Raw genomic sequence first — 24,968 nt, 5'->3', positions numbered from 1 at the left:
TATAATAAAACAACATATAAATAATATACTATACTAAAATAAGCCAACATAGGTATAATTTGTAATCCAAGGTTTTAGTTATATTTTTTGGTTTGGTACTCTCCTTTGTCTACAAATGTGGAGTCTATTAGTCTTACATTATTAAACAATTTCAAATACTAAAAACACTCATAACAATACATTATCATATAATATTTCATTAAAAAAATTTTAATGATGTTATAAATATACAATTTTGAATATCATTTTTTAACAAGAACCTTCATATATTTTTTTTAACTTTAATGTGTTCTATTTCAATATAAACACGAACCATTACATAACTCTTTTCAACTATAATCTTAAAAGTTACTGTTGCCAAAAAAACCAAGATTACAAAATTACGTTGAAATTCGATTGATTAGATTACCGAATCTTTCAAAGGTATTACACGATCGGCTATGTTTGAAAAAGATTTGAATTTTCTGAATTTTTTATTTTTATATCTACGTGTACTAAATTCGGATTAAATGTACTAAAATCCTAATGTATATATATATTTATTCTGGTTTGTCCATTTTCAAGTAAACGAGAGAAAATATAGTCAGTTGAATAATATAATTTAATTAAAATTCAATCTATTAATACTAAAGATAATTATAAAATGATGTTAAAATTTAAATTATAAATAATAAATTACGAAGTATATACCCGCCCGTGCTTCGCACGGGTTAAAGGCTAGTATAAATAATATGTCAGAGATGCTCTAACTCGGCTCAAGTCAATTTTGTGTCGGCACAGGAGATAAAAGAGCGAGAAAATAATTAATGTATACATAAAATTATCTTTATCCATAAAATTATATTTTTTCAAACTATTTTTAGCATCTTCATGGTATGTTTTAAAAGTAAACAAACAAATATTTATTTATTTGAAAGGACAATTATCTCCTCCTGAAATTTGATCTTACTGGATACTAAGATCATGTTTGGCTTATGACAAAAAAAAAAAATGATCATGTTTGGCTACCACTTATATGAAAATATAAGTCTTTGTTTTTTTAAAAATGTACTTTTTGTTAATTTTTTGAATGTAAATGTTAATCCCGTGTTTCATATTCGTTATTTGATAAAATTAATTTTTTTTTAAAAAAAAACTACATTTTATATATTTTTATTTAAAAATAAACTCTTATTTCTCAAAAATAACATTAGCCGACGGTCACTGAACAAGCAGGTTTAGGGCTATAAATAAGAGGAGTTGGTCGTTAAGCCGACTCGACTCGTTAACGAGCTTGAACTCGAATAACCAATAATGTTTGATAAGTTTAACGAATCAAATCGAGTTTTTTAGTTGTTCGATTCCACTCGACTTGTTAAATACTCGGACTCGGTTTCGACTCGACGCGACTCATTAAAAACTTGACTTGATAAAAAATATGCATTAAAAAAAATAATTTAATTTTAGACTTTAGTTTTAGCTTCTTTTTTTCTCAATTTTGTAATAAAAACTTTTAATTTTAAAATTGTTTACTAAATAGACAAAATCAATTGTAAAAATTTTAAAAAACTAAACATTTTATGGACCAGCTCGCTATCGACTCGGTTTGGCCCGACTCGGATCTGTTAAAAACTTAAACTCGATTCGGTTTTTAAAAAACTTGATTTTTGACAGAGATCGATAAACTTATCGAGTTTGGCTCAGCTCGAATCGGTAAGAAAAAACCGAACTCAAACCCGGTTCGGTTTAGTTCGATTCGTTTACGGACGTAAGCAGGTTCTTCGCCGACGGGTGATATTAGTTTCCAAATCCAAAAACTGTTTCGTACAATAAAGAAAGGGGAAAATCAAGAAGATCAAACAAAGTTTAGTGTCACTCTGAAGGTAGCAACCGGTAAACAATTCTTCATCGATGGAAGGCGAGATTGACAAAGAAGAACTGAAGGCTGCCGGAGCTCAGCTCCTTCCCGACGGTCGAACTGGTTTAGTCATTAACGGCTGGGAGATCGAAACTCGAAAGTTCCCCATCCTCAATTCCACACATGTCCAACTGTACTCTCTCTCTCTCTCTCTCTCTCTCTCCCCCTCCCCCTCCGGCCCTCTCCCTCTCCCCCCTTTCCTCCCTCCCTAGTATTATAAATTCTAAGGAAATGATGTAGGTGCAAATGACATGTTTGCATATCCAAAAGAATTTGGATGTGATTCAGTTCCAGGACATTCGAGTATAAGCTTACATTTGTAATTGTTAATGATAACCCAATGAATGTCATTTAAAATTCATCATTTGAAATGAATCTCGTGTTCCCAAACTCAATAAGATTTTTAGAAATTGAGTCTGTGACATTCTTTGAGCATGAAATGTGTTTGAAAATTAGAGTAAATAGGCTAACTGTCCAGAAATAGAATATTGTGATTATTTTTTTTTGCGATTTTGCACCAATGATGATGTGCTATGGTGCAGTTGGGAACAAAAGCTTCAGACCTCCCACTTGCCTGAAATGGTTTTTGGCGAAAGTTCACTGGTTCTGAAGCACTTGAAGAGCGACGTTAAAATTCATTTCAATGCATTTGATTCTCTAGTTGGTTGGAAGCAGGAAAAGTTACCACCAGTTGAAGTCCCTGCAGCAGCAAAATGGAAATTTAGGAGGTAATTTCAGCTCTCTACTCACATTAAGCATCATAGCTAGCTTTATATCATCTACAGTAGTGTACTTGGGAGTTAGCGGAGGAATTATAGATTCATCTTATTCTTCGAATTGTTAAGATACTGGACTTCATATGAAATTCATATTTTTAAGATTCATATTTAATTTAAAGATATTATGGCATGTTGCGAAGGGTAACGGGGTTCCAAAAGGTAGTGACATGTGAAGTGTGAGGCACTGTAATAAGTTGAACAAGCATCTTAACATAAGATGGAGGGTAGAATAAAATTTATAAAGTATAGCGATATAAAGAATGTTTTGCGACCTAGGCACTATTTTATATTCAGAGATGGACCCAGCCCCCCCTCCAATTTTAGCTTTTGTTGGACTTAACAAGTAAATATATAGTTGAATCTTCCGAGTTTCATAGTTATTCCTAGCTTCTTTTTTTTTTTGCTAAGTTATTCCTAGCTTTTTAAGTATATAACTATAAATTTTTATAGTTAGATTTGCTTGTTTGTAAGGTTATATGTAGGGGATTCTTTCTACACTACTGTTATTATTATATAGTACAACATATTTTGATATTTAATTGTATAACAAATGTTTTAGAAAAGTTCTCGTCTTAGTTCGCACACATTACCACACAGGTACAAATTCTATTCTCCACCAACTAAGACAGTAAAACATCACAGTGTTAGCCTCTCATTGTTTCTCTATAGCCTTAAAAATATACTCTGGACCCCCCATGTTGTCTGCTATGGGCCTTCACCGTTTATAGGGATGAATAACTACAGATCTAGTAAAGAGGAGAAATGGTGTGGCTACTCAAAGTCTCAAATAGAGTAATTTTTAGCAGAGCCTAGGACGAGGATGTGACCTAGGAGGGATTAGGAGAGAAACAACGATCAAAAGATCATTTTGTTAGATATCTAGTTTGCAGGAAGTGAAGAACGTCCTTAGGAAGAAGGGCATAGATAGTTCTGTATGTTAGACCGGATTCCTGTTGAGGCGTTGCGGTGATGCCGTAGAACAAAGACACTACACCAAGTTGCAACAACTATAGCCATTACTAGTCGCACCAACATTCATGGGAGAGAGTGAATTGGTCTGGGTTGCGGTTGGAAACATAGGAAACAGAGAGCGAATTTGTCTACTTTCAGGATTTGTATTAAGCACTGGTTGGTATTGTGCGTCTTGGTAGCAGTATAGGCTGTCAAGACATTAGTGTCTTTCAGAGAGACTTGGCCTATAAATACCAAGCCGAAGTAATATTTCCGTATGCTTTGTGGAATATCAGAAAATGGGACTGCTTCCACCAACTGCTCTCTCCCTTATTTCTATGGTTTCTCTCTTTAGAAACTATTAACTTCTTCTCCAAGTTATCTTTATCTATGTCTAAATGTGCTGTTCTATTTCTGTTATCGCTGATTTCTCTGTCCGCTACCAACTGTTCTCTCCCTTCTTTCTACATTTTCTCTCTTTGGAAACTACTGTCTTCTTCTGAACGTTATCTTTATATATCTCTAAATCTGCTGTTCTAATGTCTACTGCTGATTCTCTGTCCTAATTTTGTAGTAATTTCTCTGGTTTCCGCCATGATCCCGCTGTATCTCTCTGTATCCCAACTGTTATTTGCATTTCTTTACTTAAAATCTGGGGAAAACACGAAAGACATACATAAAACTCAGAAATCATTCAGAGTTCCTGACAAATTGGTTTTGAGTGCGTAATTTCAATCAGCCAGTGTTTCTATTGTGTTTTGCCGGTGAAAAGTGAAAACAAGTCTAGCGGTCCTTGATTATTTCGCACTCTTCAATCTCAAGTTGTGGCCAAATCAACTCAGGTGTTAGGTTTCTACCTGTTCCGAAAATTCGTACTTGTCGTTGCTAGGTCTAATTCTGTGCTAAGTATTAAATTCTCAAGTATCTTATACGTTTAAGTAGTAGAGGCTGTTTAAGTGTTGTTTACATCAGAAAATCACAAAAGTAGTTGTTGTAGATTTGTTTACTGGTTTACTGAGGTGACTCGGTAGTTTGGTGTCAAATTCGATTTGATTGGTGTAAACACAACACTCATAAGGTTGTTATTGTGTTAATTGATTATTTGGTTGAATTTTGTGTTTGTTTGAGATTTGGAAAAGTGAGTTCTGTATTGTAGACAATCTGTTCGAGAGATTGCTTATGAGAAGTAGTTGTGGTGAATCTGTGTTGAATTGTTGATTGAATTGCTTGTGAACGTAATAATGTTGTTGAAGCTAAATTGGAGTGGGGTGTAATTGTGAAGTAAAGTAATTATCAGAGGAGTGCATATCACATCAGATGTTTGATTTCTGGTCTCAACTAGTTCTGTACTGTAGTTTGTTGAAGTTTTGAAGTTGATTACACTGGTTTCACATAGGTTTAGTAGTTTTGATTGATATTACTGAGAAAAATCCAATAAATGTTCTCTTAATAGTTGCTTTACTAAATGACAGTAGTATAAAAGTTGTCGACTGATGGTGATGGATTTAGTTACGTTCGACAAAGGATATATAAAGCCTTTAAAGCTGTAAAGGTACAAAGGTACAGGAGCACAGGGAAAATACAAGTCAGAAACTCCATAACTTGGAAACTACAATAGAAATGGCTAGCAAAACATGCAGGAAATTCTGGGTATAAAAACTTAAGGGCTTGACAGAGGTTTTGTGAATCCACTTGGCTTGCAGAGGAAAAGCAATTACAGAAAGCCTAGTTCCAAGGTGTCAGAACCCCTAAACCCTACAGCATCCTAACTTGAGATTCCCCAAGATTAATGAAGGATTATTAGTCTTTAGACTGCCGTCGGCATAGGAAATACGACAGAAGAGTGGCTAAACCCTCATCTTACAAAGGAGGGAAATGCTAAAAAGAGGATCTAGAAGGTGGTCAAGAGTATTTAAAGTATGATGAATTACCTGGGGAACACAAAGAGAATTGGCATTCTGAGGAAATCATCTTGACAACTTTGGGATTGGAAGGCCTTTTTTTTTAATCCCAAGGAGGCTTTGAAACAGATAATTCTGTGGATTGGGATTCGAAATAAGGTTTTCCCTTATTTGGATTCTTTCGCGTTGTTCCATTCCTGGTGGTATCAAGACACCACTATGTTGAGATATCTTATTTGTCTCTCCAGGAAAATGGATTTCTCCAAATATATTATTAGTTCAATTCATCTTTTTTAATTTCCACTCTAACCACTCCACCTATTCGGCTTCTTGTAGTTAAAGCTATTTGTGTATATATTTCAATGATACTATTGTTCCGTACCATTATGGAAGAAGATTCACGTATCTGCAGATATCCAAATTCCTGGAGAGGTAAGATATCTCGACATAAGAACTTGAAAGACAGATTTAAAAGAATTCAAAGAAGGGAAAACCTGGATCTGTGTTTGTTTGATGCCAATTTGTCAGGAACTAGCAGTTCTTGAATGTTTGTTTCTGAGTTTAATGTCTGCTTTTGGTGTTTTCCCTGGATTATAATTAGGGAAATGCAGATAACGGCTGAGATAGATAGAAAGATATAGCAGAATCAAGGCAGAGATCAGAAAGTATTAAAGCACAGATATAGAGAGAGATGGATATTGGACCGTAGAACTGCAGATTTAAAGAGGAAGATAACTTAGAGAAGAAGGTAGTATCTTGTAGAGTGAGAAACTGTAGGGAGATGGGAGAGAGCAGTTAGTGGAACCAAGTCCATAAAAGATATTTTATAGAGCATATGGAAATATGAGAACTTGGTATTATTAGCCAAGTCTTGTAAGTAACTCTGAAAAGATACTAATGCCCTTAAATGGGCTATACTGCTGCTAAGACAAACAAATACACAATACTGAGTGCTATGTTATTCCTGACATCTACATGCCAGGGAGGTTAACAAGCAACCAATACACCTATGATGCGTCAGAGAAATATAGATAGTTTATGAAGGACATTGTCATGGATCTAATTATCTAAAGAATGCATATGATAGTCTACCATTTGATTTTATTGGGAGGATAGAGGGGTATCATGTGTATATTTAAGCAATAGAAGTTATGTATGCTTGAGCGAGGATTTTCCTTAAGAACCTTGTGGGGGGCACGGAGTATTTTTCTTGAGAACTTTTTTATTTATCACCTTCAGAAACATTCTTTTAAGATGGTAATGTATTAGGCTTCACTTTGGTAGATATTGAAATACTGTTTGAAAACAAAATTTCTAAAATTATTTAGAAGCTTATATATCGATGAGCAATTGTGTGCAAGTATCACTAACCTTCAAACAGAGTTTCATGTTTTGCCTGCTATTTGCTAACTTGCAGTACTTACCGACTTACAGATGATGTGAATTTCTATAGCAAATATATGTAATGAAAATATATCTTGATTTCAATAATAGAAAGACATTTTAAAATAAGAATACAACCTTTTTATTGCATAGAATGCGTAATTAAATATATATCTAAACTACATCTTTCTCCTGTTAGTGATATTTTCTTGGTAGAAAGTAGGAAGCAATGAACTTTCTTTTCAATGCAAAATGATACCCGAGATACTTGAGGCTGATATCTTTCTTTAGTTACATCATTTTTGTAGGCAGTTCCAACTAAATGAATATCAAAGATTACAATCTGCACTGTAGACCCGTATAACACTACAGCCCTGGCGCTAATACTGACTTAGTCCGACAAGGTGAACAGGGAGAAGAGTGCATATTTGGTCAGCTTCTAAAAAAAATAATTGGCATGAGATGAGTAGTAAAACTAGTTGCGACTCATGTCTAGAAAGGAATTTTTATTTTTACATGAAATATGTAGTAAAATGCTTGTATGAAGAAGTGCCAAAGAAATACTAAGAGCTAGTACAATCATACCTTTTTCCTACAAAAAGGAATTGCAAAAGGTTGTTCTAATTTGTAATCTTCTTTTATTAATTGACGCTCTATATTAGTCACTTTCATGATACTAATCTAATTCTACTATATATGTGTGTGCTCTCTTTATCTTCTTGTCTGAATATCAATAGAATCATGAAGGTGACCTCAGTCATGTTTTAAAAATTCACTACTTCTTTATACTTGTGTTCCATGTATTTGGTTGGGGTGTGAAATGTAACCCTGCTACTGGAGGGGTAAAAACTGTGGTGAATATTACATCATTGCGCGGTAAATGTTATAGACTCGTTACTCATGCACTGAAGTTTGAAACATCATCTTATGACTAAAAAACTCACACATTAGCAATATGTCTTGTTCCCCAAAGTGGGATCGAAATCAATGCTTTCTCGATTGTCACTGTTATTTGGTCTTTCTGCAGCAAACCTTTCCAGCAAGTGATATTAGACTATGACTACACATTTACAACACCATATTGTGGAAGTGAAACTGTCGAGAAAAGCTTAGAGGTGTGTGTTATGCATTTGATATTATTGCTTGGAACATTTGATAAAGCTTGTGATTGTGATGCAGCATATTACATTAATATCTTTATTCCACTAGAATTCTTTTATATTGTAATGTTAGTGTAGGAATGAAACAGTATTGGAGTGTATAAAATCAATTGAGATCATATATAGCTGATCCTGTAGCTGCTATTTGTTTTGGAACCCTGATCATGCTTCTGAAATAGTTTCACGTTACCTGCAAATAGCTTGAATAGAGTGAATATGTTTTCAGTTTATGTAGTTCTTTATTAGCATTACTTTTGCTGATGTTATGATGATCAGCAAAGGGAGACAATCTCTGATGAAGGCAGCTGCAAGCTTCATTGGGAGGACTGTGAGGAACGAATTGATTTGACTGCTCTGGCATCAAAAGAACCTATTCTCTTCTATGATGAGGTTGGTATTTCTGACAACATTTGATACTTGTAGCAGGTGAACAAAAGTTTTTACTTGTTGTAGTATTCTTTTCTGGTCTTGTCTTCTTTGTGGTGACTAAAGCTGCCTTTCGTACTTTAATAGGTGATCTTTTATGAAGATGAATTAGCTGATAGTGGAGTGTCACTATTAACAGTTAAAGTGGTAAACATATTTTTTAATTGCTCTTTTCTGAGGACATTATCATCTTCTATGTATTTATTCTGGGAGACTTAAGTGCATTTGTGATTTTGCAGAGGGTCATGCCAAGTTGTTGGTTCCTTCTCTTGCGTTTTTGGGTGAGTTAGTAACTAAGTATGTTTGCTATTAGATATTCACATGAAGTTCTTTTGTTAGCATATATCAAAGTTAGATGCTCGTATTTTTGGCTAAAACTGTTAAATAACCTAGTATTCGACATGAGATACTGAAGTTGTGGTCTTTGTATGTGTAAGCAGCCACACAATGCATTCTTTGAAAAACCATTATTGATAATGTGGTTTTTCCTTTGCCTTCCTATGTTGCTGCTAGTGACTGCCTGATTGGTGCTCTTTTTTCACAGCTTAGAGTTGATGGTGTGCTTATGCGTTTAAGAGACACACGTATGCATTGCATATTTGGTGAGAGTAATAAACCAGTTGTTCTGAGAGAATGTTGCTGGAGAGAAGCCACGTTTCAAGCACTAGCTTCTGTAAGTTATTATAAAAATTTGAAATGTGTTTTTATGGTTGTAGTCTTTTAAAGTTTGTGCGAGTTATACAAAGATTTTGTTAAATTACGTGCTAATACTTCGGTCTGTTACAAGCTCTCACTTGTTCTCAAATTCTTCACTTCTTTCTATGTAGACCTAGAAATCCTAAATGTTGGAAGTTTATGGTTATAAATTTAGTAGATGGAATTCTGCAGCTTAGAAATCAAGGTTTCATGGGTTTTGCTCTAGGTCTAGTTATTGTCAAGGTTTAAAGCATAGGTTATATGTCAGTATCTGTACTAAAATGCAACTGAAGAATTCAGTAATAGTGTAAGACCTATACTGCTAAGAAAGATTGTTAGAACACCTAAGTCTTCTGAAAGCCTAGTGTCATGTGTGAGTTGACAGCCTTATCTGTTATGTTTGTGTTGAATAGACTTTCCTACCACCATGCAGCTCTTCTTGCAAATATTTTTTGGGTTGACAGTTTAATCATGGTTTTAAATGTTTGATAGAGTTTCTATTTTTTTGTCATCATGAGAAAGGCATCATCTTGAAGTCAAACTACCTTAGTCATATAACAAGCTTATCTTAACTTGCCATACACCGTCAAAATAGGGATATAGAATTTCAAATGTCAGGGATTTAAATCTTCAATTTGAGTTGCTTTGGTTGATTGGTCGGTTTTCCCATATATCTATGCCACTTCAGTATTATAATTTTTTGTTCATTAGCTATAACCAGCTTTGCAGAGTGCAAAACATGGGCATGCTCTAAATTGTGCAAATATCCTACCTTATTATGGATATACGTGCGTGCTAGTTCGGATAGATTTGTATTTTATTATATACATATAAATTTGAGTTTATTTCTATCACAAAAGTAAATCTAACTGAATACACTACAGGTTTATGATGTTAAAAAAGTATTACAAGACGTGACTCTTTTCTCGTTTATAATTATTTCATTATTGTAACATTAATGTGATAATTATACTTGACAGTTTGACTTTTTGTCAAGCAATTTTAGAGCATCTGCAATGGGCTCTTCAAACAAGCTCACAACTTTAAATTTAAAAAGGATGTGGAAAATTTAGTGCTCCAACGGACTCTTAATGGATTTTTAAAAATTTAAGAGCCTCCTCTCTTTTAACGAAGAGCATCGAGGTGCTCGTAACTTACTATCATTAAATATAGTATTCACTTCTCTCCCATTTTCACTTCTCTCCAATTCTATCACCAACTTTTCCCTCAAATAATAATAAAATATAAATAGAGAGAGCGAGTATAAAGAGTAGCGCTGAAGCTGTAACGATTTTTCAATGTATTAACTTTAACTTGCTAGGAGCCATATATTATATTATTATTTAAAGAATGATTTAGGAGCCCCATTAGAGATGTTCCTAAGAGCATTGACTGCATAGCTAGAATTATTATTTTTAAAATCTTCTTTTTTTTTTTTTTTGAATTAAAGTATAAGTTCTAGTAAAAGATGGTAGTATTTATTTTAAGGTATAAATAATTATAAATTGAGGAAAGACCGATAAAATGTATCCCATATAATAGATATTAATGATTGAATAAATATTTAGGGTGTTAATGATAAGATTTGCTCATTTAACCTCTTGTTGTATAATGTATATAATAATTGATAGATAGATTCATCTGTTATCAGTAATTATTTGGAAGTGTTAGAATTTATTTGTTCTGTTAACTTGTGCAGAAAGGATATCCTTCTGATTGTGCTGCGTATGTTGATCCAACCAGCATCAGCCAAAGACTTCCCATCATTTTGCACAAGACCCAAAAGCTTAAAATTCCTAATTAACCTGTACGCTTAAATTAATCCTTCATAGTCTGGAAATGCTTTTATTTATCTTTATCCAACGGGGAATTTGTTTGTATCCTTGCTTTCTTTCTTTTTTACTGCTTAATTTTATACTCTTCTATGGAACCTGGTATACATTGCCAAATCCCTCTCTCACGGATTGAGATTAAAACCGATTGTCAGAGGCATGTCTTGTTCATTATGAATCTAATTATAAGCCTCTGTTATTGTTTCATGAGCAATAATAAGACAAAGGAGAAGTCAGAAGGGATAAGGGCGAGAGTATATATGATAGGTATTGTATATTTACATGTAAATCATTTTCATAAACTTAGGTTGAGCGCATTTCAGACCTAGATGGTATGGCTGCGTGTGAGTTGGGCATCAGATGAATAGACAAAATAGACAATTGCCATGAATTATATAATATTAAGTTAGCTTAATTTGACTCACATATGCGTGGTCAATATAATGGCTTAGGAGGCATTGAAAATATAATAATGATATGAAAAATATGATTGCTTCATACACAGTAGGCCTTTAGTTTTGACATTACAATAAAATAGTTTCTGAAAGAAAAAATAAATACAAGAATACATCTACTTAGCTGCAAGCATATAAGTTTACTTGCAAATTCAGAGGTGGTGCAGGTTTGAAGTAAGATGCTGCTATTAAGCTGCAGTAGAATTGAAGAAATAAATATATTTTATAATTGCTTTGTTTATCAATTTAATAGTGAAACCTTTTATTTGAATGTGTTGCGAGCACATACATAGGACAGCGTTTAGATTTTTTTTTTTTTTTTGTCTGACAAACAAAGTCTAGATCACAGGAGCTAGGAAGTAACATCTGCTTATAGTGAATCAAAATTCATAGGTATGTAATGCAGCAGTTCCTTGTTTCTTCATAAGAGTGATTAGAACTTAGAAGTGCAAAAGGCTCTGCTGCTGGTTATGTTATAGAGCTAAACAAGCAGCGGAAGTGCTTCCAAGTTCCACCACTAGAATTGGAATTGCTATTGCTTGAGATTTTTGGTCAAGCTCATCATGTGCATCTGATAACTTTAGTGACATTTGGTGGTTCAAATGGAGACTTCCTTGCTACAATACAATAGCAATCAGGTCCCCAAACATGTATGGTGTCCCTGCCAGTTGAAAACATTTTTGGCGTATCAAAGCAGGCAGGTGTCGGCATCATATGTTTTTGTGTACTAGCATGTACATTTTCCTCATTGTCCATCCCGGTGGCCCCTTTTATGCTCGTGAGGTGTTTTCCGACCAAAAGTGTCGTGGATTATTTTGTTTGGTCGGAAGGAATGCAATAAACGGAATTGAATGAAATTTAAAATGGGAACGTCTAAAATTTTCGTTTTTTCAGTCCTAGGCATCTAATTAGAGCTAACAAGAATGTCCCGTTCTTTGTCATACTCATTTTCTTGGAATATTTTCCACAAAAAATCATCGATCTATTTTTTTTCTCAAACTTTTTTTCAATATATACATCTCAATATATCCCCTCCATTTTCCTGAAGCAAGATTAACATATAGATTTACTAATTACTACGTAGGACGAAAAATGACTACAACAACAATTTCTTTGTTTATGTTTCATTTTCTGTCTAAAGGTGCCCATAACAAGCATAATTATTTAGAACGGAAATCCACTGAAATGCAGAAGTTGTGAATATGGCCAATAAATAAACAAGCTGTAGCTTAATTACAAGGACTAGCATCGAAAACAACCAGAAAAGTGTATTTTTATTCCTAGTTAAGCAGAAAAGTAGTCTAATAGTAGTAATGAATCCCATCCAAGGATCAGATTTCCAGTAAGTACCGGAAACACCCAAGCGAACACTAAACCACCGAAACATTGATCACCACAGCACTAGCATCTTCACGTAACTGCATGTTATACGAAGCATGTTCATCAGTAAATGTATTAGAATCCTGAGAAAATAATTTATAATCGAAAAAATCAAAAAAGTAATACCGTGCGACAACTCAATGCAAGCCCTGGGGTTGACAGCAAGATGAGACGTGAGGCGAGATCCAACAAACATCGGAGACAGTGGCTGCACGGTTCCGAGCTCACCCAAAACCCTGATCCAACAAACACACACAATATGCGACACACTAAAATCTACGACAAAATTATGTAAAATTTACAAAAAGACAATAATATTATGATGGTTGTTAAGAAAATGACCTAGGGTTTATGAAGGCGAAGCGGCTGGAATGAGGACGAGGGGCGGCCAACGACGGCAAACGCTGGCGGAGGAGAGGTGTTGGTGATCGGAGAGGGGAAGACCTTGCGGCGGTCATTAGTGTTCGAGAGATCGAACCCCGAAAAGCCATTTTCGATGCGATAGAATGAGAGAGTCGAGAAGAGATCTAGGTAGGGTTTAAGGGAAAATGATATATGTTGTACTTGTGTTATTATATAGCTACATCAAACCTCGAACGTTTAGGGCTAATTTTTTGGAATTCTATTGGCTAAAATATTTGAAGATTTACTTCACTTCTTTGTACACATCCTAATTATCGCTTATCTAATCCATTTTTTTTTGGATAAAAGCTTATCTAATCATTTTTATGCCATGATTATGTACTCACCAAAAGAACTTGGTGTCCAAGAAAACTCTGCATTTTATTTAGGTATCAGATTCAAATATCTTTATTAATTACTGTTTTACGGCTGATTTGGGGGATTTGAGATATAAAAACTTAACTAGCGTAAAAGCCCGTGCAAGACACGGCCAGCATTTATAGAATATATATATTATTTATTTTTATTGATAATTTTGTTTGTTTTTATAATATAATCGTGTTTTTATTAAAATTTTAAGTATAATTTTATTTTGAAACCAACTAATGATATCAATAATATCTAATTTAGGATTATAAATATATTTTTATTTACTCAGACTAACACGAAATAATTTGTATATGGGAGATTTTTACAATTAGTGAAGTCTGGTGGGCTATTCAATTCAATTATAATGACATAGGTAGAATTTTTAGACGCAAATTATATATTTCAATTTATAAAATAAATAAATAGTTGAAATTGATTTAATATGTTCACAATTTACGGTCAATCTTATGATACGATCGAATTCAAGCACATGAACATATAAAAGTTTAACTATACGAATCGATCAAAATTCAAAATACACATAATAGTTGTGATCTCCTTTTGTCTCTCTTTCTCCCCCCGTCTCAATCTTCTTATAACCGATCTCCGCAAATCCATATATTGAACAATACTATGATCATCAGTCAGTCGAACGATCATTTGCTACCTTATTACTATCTTATCATGAAACTTTATCAATATTTAATAAGCTAATCTATTTTTTATAAAATCATATGTGATTATCTTATTTCATAGTCAATTGTCTAAAACTCGACTAATTTGAGTTGTAATTTGGTTGAGTACCTGCACTCGAACTTTTTCCCAAGCTAATTTTATATTGTTTGGATGATAACTCAATTTTGAGTGTGACTCGAGTAAAACTCGATTTTTGTTTGTTTTTATAATATAATTGTGTTTTTATTAAATTTTTAAGTATAATTTTATCTTGAAACCAACTAATAACATCAATAATATCTAACTCAGGATAGTAAATATATTTTTATTTACTCAGACTAACACGATATAATCTGTATATGAGATATTTTTATAATCAGTGAAGTCGAATGGGCTATTCAATCCAATTATAATGACACGGGTAGAATTTTTAGACGCAAATTATATATTTTAATCTATAAAACATATAAATAGTTGAAATTTATTTAATATGTTCACAAGTTACGATCACCTGTAGTGATATGATTGAATTCAAGCATATGCACATATAAAAGTTTAATTATACGAGTGTATCAAAGCTCGGATACACATAATAATTGTTATCTCTCTTTGTATCTCTTTCTCTCCTCCTCTTTCCCAGTCTTCTTATAACCAGTCTACACATATTTATATGTTGAACAATACTATGATAATCAGTCGGTCGAATGATCATTTGCTACCTTATTTCTATCTTATCATGAAAGTTTATCAATATTTAACAAGCTGATTTATTTTTTATAAAATTATATGTGATTAGTTTATTTAATAGTCAGTTGTCTAAAACTCGTCTGATTTGAGTTGTAATTCGGTTGAGTACCTGCACTCGAACTCTTTTCCAAGCTAATTTTATATTGTTTGCATGATAACTCAATTTTAAGTGCCACTCGAATAAAACTCGATACAAGCTTGGGCCTACTTGAATTAGATGTCAAGAAATTTAATAAATGGAAAAAGGTTTAAAATCGTAAAGATTGAATATAATGACATAATTATCCAAGACTCATGAAATTGGATATAGTATTATAATATATAATATAAATTATCGTATAATATACATATGTTAATAATTTAATCTCTAAAATTAATTTATAAATAAATCCAATTTTTTCCCGATACTTTTATATTTACCCGAATACTCATTACTCGATATAATCACCGAGTCAAATCATAATTTGGTTTTTAAAACAGTGGTTACAGAATATAATTAAGTTGTCACTTGAGTCCATTATATGTAAATAATTTTTATTTTTTAATAAAATGAGAATCACAAGATCTTAATTTAAATTTATAATTAAAATGATAGTTTGATTATATGTTCCAAAATCAGTTCAGATATATATATATTTTTTTTGTGAATTAACTAACTATTAGCATTTGATATTTTTTTATGAATATATTAGTTAAAAATCTTTTGTAAACGAGGGGTCATAAAAAGTGTCATAGCATAAATATTTATGTGCAACTACCCTAATTAATGATATTTAATATGTTGAATATAATAAATGAACCATATTGGCATTCTTGTAATTATAGGTTAAGTAGGGATATAATGGACATTTGACGCATAATTCTTTTGTTCTTTTTGCCCTTGGTTGCAATTTAATATATAGAAGTAGAATATATCAATTATTTTCATCCTTATCAATCATCTTTTCATTCTTTACATTGGAAGATCGCGTGGATTAAAAAAAATAAAAATATTGGAAGATCGCCTTCAAACTTCCGGTCTCGCCGATGACATTCAAATACAGTAGAAATTCTTTAAATTAATATTCGGTAAATTAATAAACTCTCTAAATTAATAAATTTGTCCGGTCCCGACTTGGACCAATGTAAAAAATTGAAAAACTCGATAAAATAATAACATAATATTTTTTCGTAAGATCCCTTTATAATTTTCGGTCCCAAGAAAATCATAAATTAATAATTCATAGAAATCGAAAAAAATATATTACTCTATTGAAACATAATTCAATAGCTGTCATGTTTTCTTTTAAAGTTCAAGTCTATTTGGAGCTCATCTTTATTGAAATATGGTTTAAATACTCTAACACATTTATGTAATATAGATATGTCAAACTTGCTTAAGAATACTGTACATGAACACATTTATTCCTCTTGTTACTTTAAAAGTGATTATTGATTTCCAATACACATGAACATAGTAGTTGACGATTTACTTTAAGTCCCAAGATTCGCGACAATGTAATTCTAAGAGGCATAGATTAATTTGTTTTTTTTTTTGGTATATACAGTATAATTGGTTAAAATCTCTTTAAATTAATAATAGTATTAACTTAGGGAATTGATAAATAAACTCCATAGTTTACTATTTAAGCTCCAAATCCAAATTTTATATCATATTTACCCATGTATTCTCCACATGTTTCATCCATATTAGTGGTGATAATGAGATTTGGATAAATGAAAAAATTGAATTGGAGCTTAAATAGTAAACTTTGGAGCTTATTTATCAATTCCATTAATTTATTGATAAATTAATAACTCTCTAAATTAATAAATTTCTCCGGTCCCGACATTATTAATTTATAGAGTTTTTACTGTGGTGATAATTTTTTTTTGGACTTAGAGAAATGATAAGTTTTGCGAAATTTTTTCAGTGTACTTAAATTTTTTTGAAATTCTAGCAAAATTAATGAAATTGTGAAGTAATGTATTTAAATTCTGAAAACTCTATATCATTTTATGATATTTTATTTAAATTTTATATACAAATTAAAATAGGATTCAATTCATTAAATCCATACATTATATATAAAGTATTAAAATATCAGTTGAATACACACGGATATAAGACCCGACTCTTTATGTCTATATAAACATTTAAATATTGTGTCAATGAGCACGGTTGAATAGCCCAAGTGGTGGGTTTATCCTCTGTTGTTCAAGAGACCTGGTTCGATTCTGACTCATCCAAAAAAATATTAAAACACATACTAAAAAATTATTGTGTCAATGAGCGGAAAGTCCCAGACCCAAGAATTATTCTCTCCGTTCGATCATTTGCACATGAAATGAGACTCGATACACATTTTAAATTTCATATAAAATATTGTTTCATAGTTTATATTTAAAAATTTGCTTTTCTAATAAAAAATAAAACATTTAAATTTTTATCTAGAAATAGAATTTTTTTTAAAAATAAATTATGAAATTATACTTTATTTGAGACTTCAAAGTTCAAATACGTCTCATTAAAATACATGTCAGAGTCCTTCATCCCGAATTTAAACAATTGATCACTTCTTACAAAGAAAACAGAGGAACAATGGAAATTATATTGTCTTCACTAAAATTGGGAATGAAAAACTTGTGAAATAACTTAAGTCATGAAAAATTCTCAACTAAAAAGTGAGTTTGCATACTAAAAATATAGATAATCACATTTCAATCATACTCTTTCATTGTTTATAATTTTAGTCAATCTCATATATGATTGTATTTGTCGAATCACTACAAATCTATACATTTATAGTAATTAACACATCATCAATTACTACTATACTGAACAATACATTTTGTTTATAATAACTTAAAATAATAATATGTTATATTTCAACCATCTTCATCCCATGTCTATATTTTTCACATGTTAAAATTATTCAAACAAATATTTTAAACTCCCAATTTATCAAATTAAGTCAGGTTTCAACGAAATGAGTTCTCGAACTTATCAAACTAAATCACGTTAATTTATAATTCATCGCTAAGTTATAAACTTACATGGGTGTATTGGATTGGGATTTTAAAGCACTTTTTGCATTCATGAAGTTCGAGAGTATTCGATTGGGATTGTTTGAAATCCATTAAAATTTTGAGGTATTCAATTGGGATTTTAAATTATGCTACAAAATCTGGTGGTATTCAATTGAGATTTTAAATCATGCTTTAAAATCTGATTGGTACTCAATTGATATTGTTTAAAATCTGATGGTATTCAGATGTTAGATGAATTTTTTTGAATTTCATAAAATGATGAATTTTATGGAATTCTTCAGCGTATTTTAAGTCTTTTGAAATCACACCAAAATCAATGAAATTTTGAAATAGTGTACTTAAATCTTATTAACTCTGCGACATTTTATCAAGAATCTGCACAAAATCAAAATCACATACAATCCATTAAAATTCATAAACTACAAACAACCCATTAAAATCCCAATCGAATACACCAGGTATCGTTCTTAACATACCTCTGTGATTGTCCAATAACATTGTAACATTTTTGAAAGAGAATAAAATATTCCATTAATTAATTAGTATCGTATAACATAACATAGAATTAAAATCCACTAGTTATTTCCCCAAACCTCCACTGTATACACACAGCATACATATCTCTATCTAGTTATATATGAGACTGCCCCAATTTGTGCAGTGTCTTCTGCCATGGCTCATCAAACATCCATTGATTCACTCCCGAGAGATCTCTGTTGTGCTGAAATCTTAACAAGGTTAGACCCAGAATCTCTCTATACTTGCAAGCTTGTTTCAAAATCTTGGTATGATTTGATCACAAACAGATCTTTTACTCAGCTTTACTCTGAAAAAAGGCCTAAAGTGACGGCCTTTTTCTTTCGATCTAGTGATATGTACCCTGAAAAGCTTCAGTATGTGCCTGTTTATCCTAATCAAGAATATATCAGTGACCCACCTTCTTGTTTAGGGTTTCTTGATTCCCCTGCTATTTTACAGAGTTCTTGTAATGGCTTGCTTCTTTGGTTAGTGGGTAATTCACAGCTTATTGTATCTAATCCTTTGACTAGTAAGTTTTTACCCATTCTCTGGACTTTTGATTTCATTGGGATTTTTGCCTATGGGCTTGCGTTTGATCCTTTGGTGAGTGATCATTTTAAGTTTGTGGTTTTTGTGGAGGAGACAAAGGGGTGTTTTAAGTCGAAGGCTTTTTCTTCCGAGGGGTTGATTTGGAGTGATGGGGTGGAAACCGAAGTGCTGGTGAACCATGCATTGCCTTATAGTGGCTCGAGAGGGGTGTATTTGAATGGGGTTTTGTATTGGGAATTGAGGGATCATTCGTTGCTTGCATATGATGTGGATAATGATACTGACTGTGTTATTGAATTACCTCCGCTGAAAAAGAAAACTAAAGTTCTGGGGTTCACTGAAGCCGGGTGTTTGGGAGTGTCGAAGGGTAAGCTTCTTTACTGTCGATTGGTTGGTACGGTGATCCATGTTTGGCAAACGAAGCAGATGCCTTTAGAGAGATCCGGGCATTGGGCTACCAAGCATAAGATCAATCTGTGTGATGTGATGAGGGTGTATCCGGAAATGAAGTTTCAATATTCACAGGCTCTTACGTTTCTCAATGACTGCCATGGGATCTTATTGAGTATAAGGCACGGGGTGATTGAGCTTAGGTTTGGGGATAATGCAGTTCAAAATATGTATAAAGCTTGTAGATGTGTCTCCAGAAAAAACATGGATGCTGAAGGTTATATTCAACCAAGTATGTTCTTCCCTTTCATGCAGAGTCTGGCATTGTTCAATATTTGATTTAAAGCTGATGTACTTAGACGCATGGTTCATTGAAGCCATGATGAAGCTTAGTTTAACATAGAAGCCTATATGGTAAGTTCTATGATAAATTGGAAGTCAAGTGTCTTGGTTGTAGAACAGGTTTAGTACAGTGGATGGCAGGATCCATAAATAATAAGTATGCACTAAAGAGTTTATGATTTCTGTCACCGTAGTTCTAGATGTGAAAGAAGAGTTTTATGCACTCTTTGGTTTATAATGGACCTTTTCTGTTTTTCTGACAGTTGATTATTGTCTCTGTTTAACTGCCATAACCTTGTTTTGAGTAACTAATTAGATAAGTTACTAAAAGAATGATGATATTTTCGCATTTGTGTCTTCTTTTGATCTTTTGTGCAAAGGTGTTGATTTTTTTACTTGAGTTGTAAAAATGAAATTTGCACTGTAGTTGACCAGCCACTAAATCATGCTGAGATATCTGTAATGCAATGATATTATGTACATCACGAAGATATCACTTTTTCGTCTACTTAAAAGGCGAGGTCCGTCTCTGGGGTGGTTGGAAGTCCAATGACATTCGCCGCTTTTTAAATCAAATCATTTCATTAATAGATAGAAGCCCCTAGGAGTGGATATCTTTTCTACTTGAATCTTTGTTTATGGGATGTGTGTGATCTCCCAATGTCTAAACACAAGGTTATAGTAGTACATAACAGTTGAGGCTTCACGCCTTCACGCCTTCACCTAGGTGGCAAGGAGATTAAATGGGTAGGTGTACAGTCTATCTAGGAGTTCACTAGGCCATTAAGTGTTCATCTGTGCGACCTTGATTACTTTTTTAATATATAGTTTGAATTTGCTTATATTTGTTTGCCTAATTTGTAATTTTGGTTTGCTTATTATGTGTTTGCAATGTTTGTTTTAGTTGTATTATTTGCAAAATTAGATCATTAATATTGACAGTCTCAATATTATTTATTTTGAATGTTATATTTGTTATTTGTTAGAAATAATATAATTTAATGTTAATATTATAATTGTTAAAACTTTGAAATATTTGTACATAATATATACACAATATACGTATGTAGAGAGCAGAGTAGCTCGTTCCTTGGCTTAAGTGTCTTTATAACCCGGAACGTACTATAGCTATACAGAAGTATTCTTCGAATTGTATTTTGACAATGCAATACTTGCATAGCCTGTGTCTATGATGTTGCATCTCTATCTGTCATTTTCGGGCAGACATATAATTTATGAGATAAGTGCAAGTTTAAGTAAACATCTGTTCAAAAAATGTGAATTGTTTTTCTTTTTTGCTTAATAGAAAGTGTGGAAAGTAAAGAAGCAAAATTGGGGACTATGTACGTGCATACAACATCATTATCCTTTTCTCCGAAGTCTGGGGTTACCTGACTACACATTTAATAGTTTAAATATATTTCTGTGCAAAGAGTTTGTAAAATAATACTCCCTCCGTCCCAGAATAATAGTCGTTTTGACTTTTTGCACGTAATTTGAGGTGCAAAACAATATTGTTATACATTATTTTTCAAATTTTCCTTCTCTAAATAAAAATATAGATGTTAAATTTTTAATCAGAAAAAGAAAATCTGAAAAATAATGTATAAAAATGTGTTTTTTTTGTATGCCTCAAATTACATGCAAAAAGTCAAAAGCGGCTAGGACAAAGGAAGTACTAGTAATTAGTGCATGCCAGCGGGGTTCAGTTAAGGAGTATGCCCTTGTAACTTGTTCTCGCTTCTTAATGAACAACCATAGTTAATATCTGTCTTATTGTATTTTGAAGAGTCTTGAAATTATAACTTGGCAGTACCACATCCCCGTATAAGTTGATGTTCCATTGCTTCTCGACTACTTGACAGTTCACGATCTCAATTGGTAGATTATATATCAACTGGTTTGTGAACTGATCAGTATAGTTATAATTCCATAAGTGTTGTCCCTATTGAATGTAATGTCTTCCTTTAGTGTTGCGTTTGCGATGATGTGCAGTCCTTGCTTTGAACAGAATGGTTACTGCCAACTAATTAAATTATCATTTTGCTATCAGTTTTTGAACTAATTTTGTACAGCATTAGCTTCAAATATAACTAGATTGATTATGTATCAACTGGTTTGAACTCAATTATAGTTATAATTCCATTAGTGTTGTCCCTATTTAATGTAATGTCTTCCCTTATTGTTGCTCCTGTTTGCGATGTGCAGTCCTTGCTCTGTACTGGATAGCTACTGCCCTGTGCCGACTATTTAAATAATTATTTTGCAATCAATTTTGGAAACTAGATTGTTTTCTGAGATTAGTTTCTATAATAAGTTTAACTTAGCAGGGATATGCCCACTGATCACCTCACGTTTTGCCGTGCAAGTACTCCGGCGTTTTAACTGTCCTCTACCAAATGTCACTTTTTTCTTTTGAATAAGTGAAGGCCGCATTTTGGTTTTTAATAACAGCTAATTGTAACCAACACAGATACATTTTACAAGGGGGAGATATAGGTGGTGTTTGTTTGCCAGAAGCAGGAGCTGCTTCTAGCTTATGCTTTTCTTGACCCGTTTGTGTAAAGAAATAGAAGCACTTTTAAAAAGCTGAAAATGCTACCTTCTCTCTCACAGCTTCTGCTTCTTTTCCAAACATTTTTATCAACTTATTTACTTCTCACTTCTACTCTACTTCTTTACTATAAGCAAAAAGTCACTTCTTTTAAGCTAACCCAAACGGCTCCATAGTCTCTTTGTCAAAATTTTAAGATGTAACTAAACGATTTTATATTAAAAAATGTTCGTATAATAAGTCAAAAATTAAGTTAAAATGGGAAACATAGCTTAAAACTAGGAGGAAGTTACTACGAGGTATATTATTGAAATTTGAACGAACTTGTTTAATTTTCATCATTTAATTGAATAAGATATAGGTATCTATCTTGAACCATAATTTGTCGTCCCCAATTTCGTCGAATTAACTTGCGAAACCACCTCACGTATGCAAAATTGAATGAGTCACGCCATATGGTTTAATTTAGACATGTGGAAGTATGAGCGTAAGTTAGATAGTGCAGATGTTTGATGCAAAGGTAAAATCTGGAGGGCGGCCTCACTGTAATTATCGTGACTGCTTCAGCTACCTCTTTCCTGGCTAAGTGCCCTTTTAATATGCAACTATATTGTCAACGATATTCATCATATCTCCCAATGTCATAAGCAGCAGACTTGGGGTATGTATCTTGACAACCTAATAAATCTCTATTTCTTCTCAGTCAGAGTCCTTTGATTCAACCAGTTTGTGCAACAATCATTTCAAAACTAATTGGTACTCAGCCAAAGCCTTCTCAATTTTCCATATGAAATCAAGTATGGTGAGTGTATTTGCTATTATGGGCGGAAGGTGTGCAATTAGCTTTACCTAAAATAAACGCTTGCATAACGGATCATCCGAAAATATAACACACAATATTCCAATAATACAAATGTTTCGGAACTAGTTTAGATTTAGAATTATTCTCATCCAAAAATACTAAACTCATCAACTATAAATACAAATGTTTAGAATTATTCTTTGATAGGTATATAAATTTGATCAAACATTATACGTGAGACACTATAATTGGCGATGTACTTGAGCACAAATATATCAGTAAATTGAACAAAACATGATTGTTGTGTAAAATATATTGTTCTTTTTATCAACTATGTCTACCTTATTTGTTGTATGCATAATTTTGATCTTTCACACGATTGACACTGACGTATATCGCATATTTTTTAAGGGTACAATCAACCTATTTTTTGTTATGATTTCTATAATTTGTACAGATTAATAAGTCTCTTAACTTCATGTTTAAAAACTTTTACTACTAATTTATAATTTTCGTGTATCAACTAATTGTTATTGCTAATTCTTGTTAAAACGAAATCTCACTCTACTGAATCTATTGGGTGGATTTAACCTTCAACGTTGCGAATAAAATGAAATGAACAATTATTAGACAACTGATGAACTAAAATTCTAAGAACCGGCAAATGATTGAAGAAAGTGGAAAGTCCGTTACATATTGATTTATCTTTCTACCAGTAATATACATGCAAATTGCAATCAGATCCCTCCAACCCACACAACAGTGTAATCATTAGTTCCCGTTTACTAGACTAGTATTTAAAAAGAAATTGTCAAGGTTCGTGTATTTGATTTATAAAGTTAAAGTGGAAACTTTTCCATTAAAAGGCCTCGATTAGAAATGGCCGGGAAGCTCAAGTTCTTTGTGTAAGCATGTGTTTTTATACTTATCTCAACGTTTTGGTGTTTAATTGTTTAACTTTCCATCTGAGCTTATCAACAAGATCATTTAGTGCACGATTAGCTATTGAGTTCAAGGTATTTAACTTGAAATTCTTTCATTCTCATACAAGTAGTTATATACTTTTATGTAATAATCTCGAGCATTGTCATTTTCCCATTCCAATATAGTAATCCACTACCTAGCAATTTCATTTTGGAAATTATATCCTTGTATCTGAATTTACTTTACACATTACGTTATAGTTAATCTCCAAATCAACATCGTTAATATTAAGATTAAAATGTTATTTTATTAAAAAAAAAACAAGAAGAAGATTCAAATGTTACTTCCATACGCAAATTATGTAGGCTTTGGGTGATCCCTCGCTCCCAACCAACTATTTAACACTTACTTTCATGAAAGTTTCACTTAACTTTTCTTATTTATTATTTTTTTAAAATTAATATATATATTACAATATAAAAATTAATGTTACCTATTAATTTCATCCATTTTAAAACCTAAATATCAATTAAAAATCGATGGATTCCACTTATCCACTTAATTTATTTATTTTTTCCAATTATTGTATAACATATTTTTTGATCTTCATGAACAAACGAGAAAGACGTAAAGATTTACCCCCTCCACTCCAATATGATACTCCCTCCGTCCCTTGTATACCATACATTGAGAGACGGGGACGTAGTATAACTTTGATTTTAGTAAGGAGAGAGGGAGTGGTTTTGGCTTTTTGCAAGTATTTTGAGGTGCAAAAAATGAATTCCTAGGTGCAAAAAACGTATTT

General features: G+C 32.5%; 2 protein-coding genes across 2 annotated transcripts; one reads left to right on the top strand and one right to left on the bottom strand.

Moving 5' to 3' along the window:
* Window positions 1-1,733: 1,733 nt before the first annotated feature.
* Window positions 1,734-11,073, top strand: LOC108224675 (TIP41-like protein). Its single transcript, XM_017399359.2, has 8 exons — window positions 1,734-2,030; window positions 2,440-2,625; window positions 7,939-8,026; window positions 8,348-8,461; window positions 8,585-8,644; window positions 8,737-8,778; window positions 9,042-9,170; window positions 10,893-11,073. Exons 1-8 carry the CDS (start codon window positions 1,891-1,893, stop codon window positions 10,995-10,997), a joined length of 864 nt encoding a protein of 287 aa, XP_017254848.1. The 5' UTR covers window positions 1,734-1,890; the 3' UTR covers window positions 10,998-11,073.
* A 1,817-nt stretch (window positions 11,074-12,890) lies between these two features.
* LOC108227072 (uncharacterized) lies at window positions 12,891-13,386 on the bottom strand. Its single transcript, XM_017402067.2, has 3 exons — window positions 13,203-13,386; window positions 12,987-13,096; window positions 12,891-12,898 (listed from the first exon to the last, which is right to left on the bottom strand). Exons 1-3 carry the CDS (start codon window positions 13,349-13,351, stop codon window positions 12,891-12,893), a joined length of 267 nt encoding a protein of 88 aa, XP_017257556.1. The 5' UTR covers window positions 13,352-13,386.
* Window positions 13,387-24,968: the final 11,582 nt, after the last annotated feature.

Source organism: Daucus carota, chromosome 6 (genome assembly GCF_001625215.2).
Source record: "Daucus carota subsp. sativus chromosome 6, DH1 v3.0, whole genome shotgun sequence".
Taxonomy (NCBI): Eukaryota; Viridiplantae; Streptophyta; class Magnoliopsida; order Apiales; family Apiaceae; genus Daucus; species Daucus carota.
This window is presented reverse-complemented; position numbering and strand designations above follow the sequence as displayed.

What these genes read in the sequence shown, in the direction of transcription:
- LOC108224675 (XM_017399359.2), top strand. Translation starts at nt 1,891, where the DNA reads ATGGAAGGCGAGATTGACAAAGAAGAACTGAAGGCTGCCGGAGCTCAG. An exon ending in CTGTCGAGAAAAGCTTAGAG is followed by an intron (nt 8,027 to 8,347) that starts GTGTGTGTTATG and finishes TATGATGATCAG; the next exon opens with CAAAGGGAGACAATCTCTGA. An exon ending in CACTATTAACAGTTAAAGTG is followed by an intron (nt 8,645 to 8,736) that starts GTAAACATATTT and finishes GTGATTTTGCAG; the next exon opens with AGGGTCATGCCAAGTTGTTG.
- LOC108227072 (XM_017402067.2), bottom strand. Translation starts at nt 13,351, where the DNA reads ATGGCTTTTCGGGGTTCGATCTCTCGAACACTAATGACCGCCGCAAGG. An exon ending in TTCGCCTTCATAAACCCTAG is followed by an intron (nt 13,097 to 13,202) that starts GTCATTTTCTTA and finishes TTGTTGGATCAG; the next exon opens with GGTTTTGGGTGAGCTCGGAA.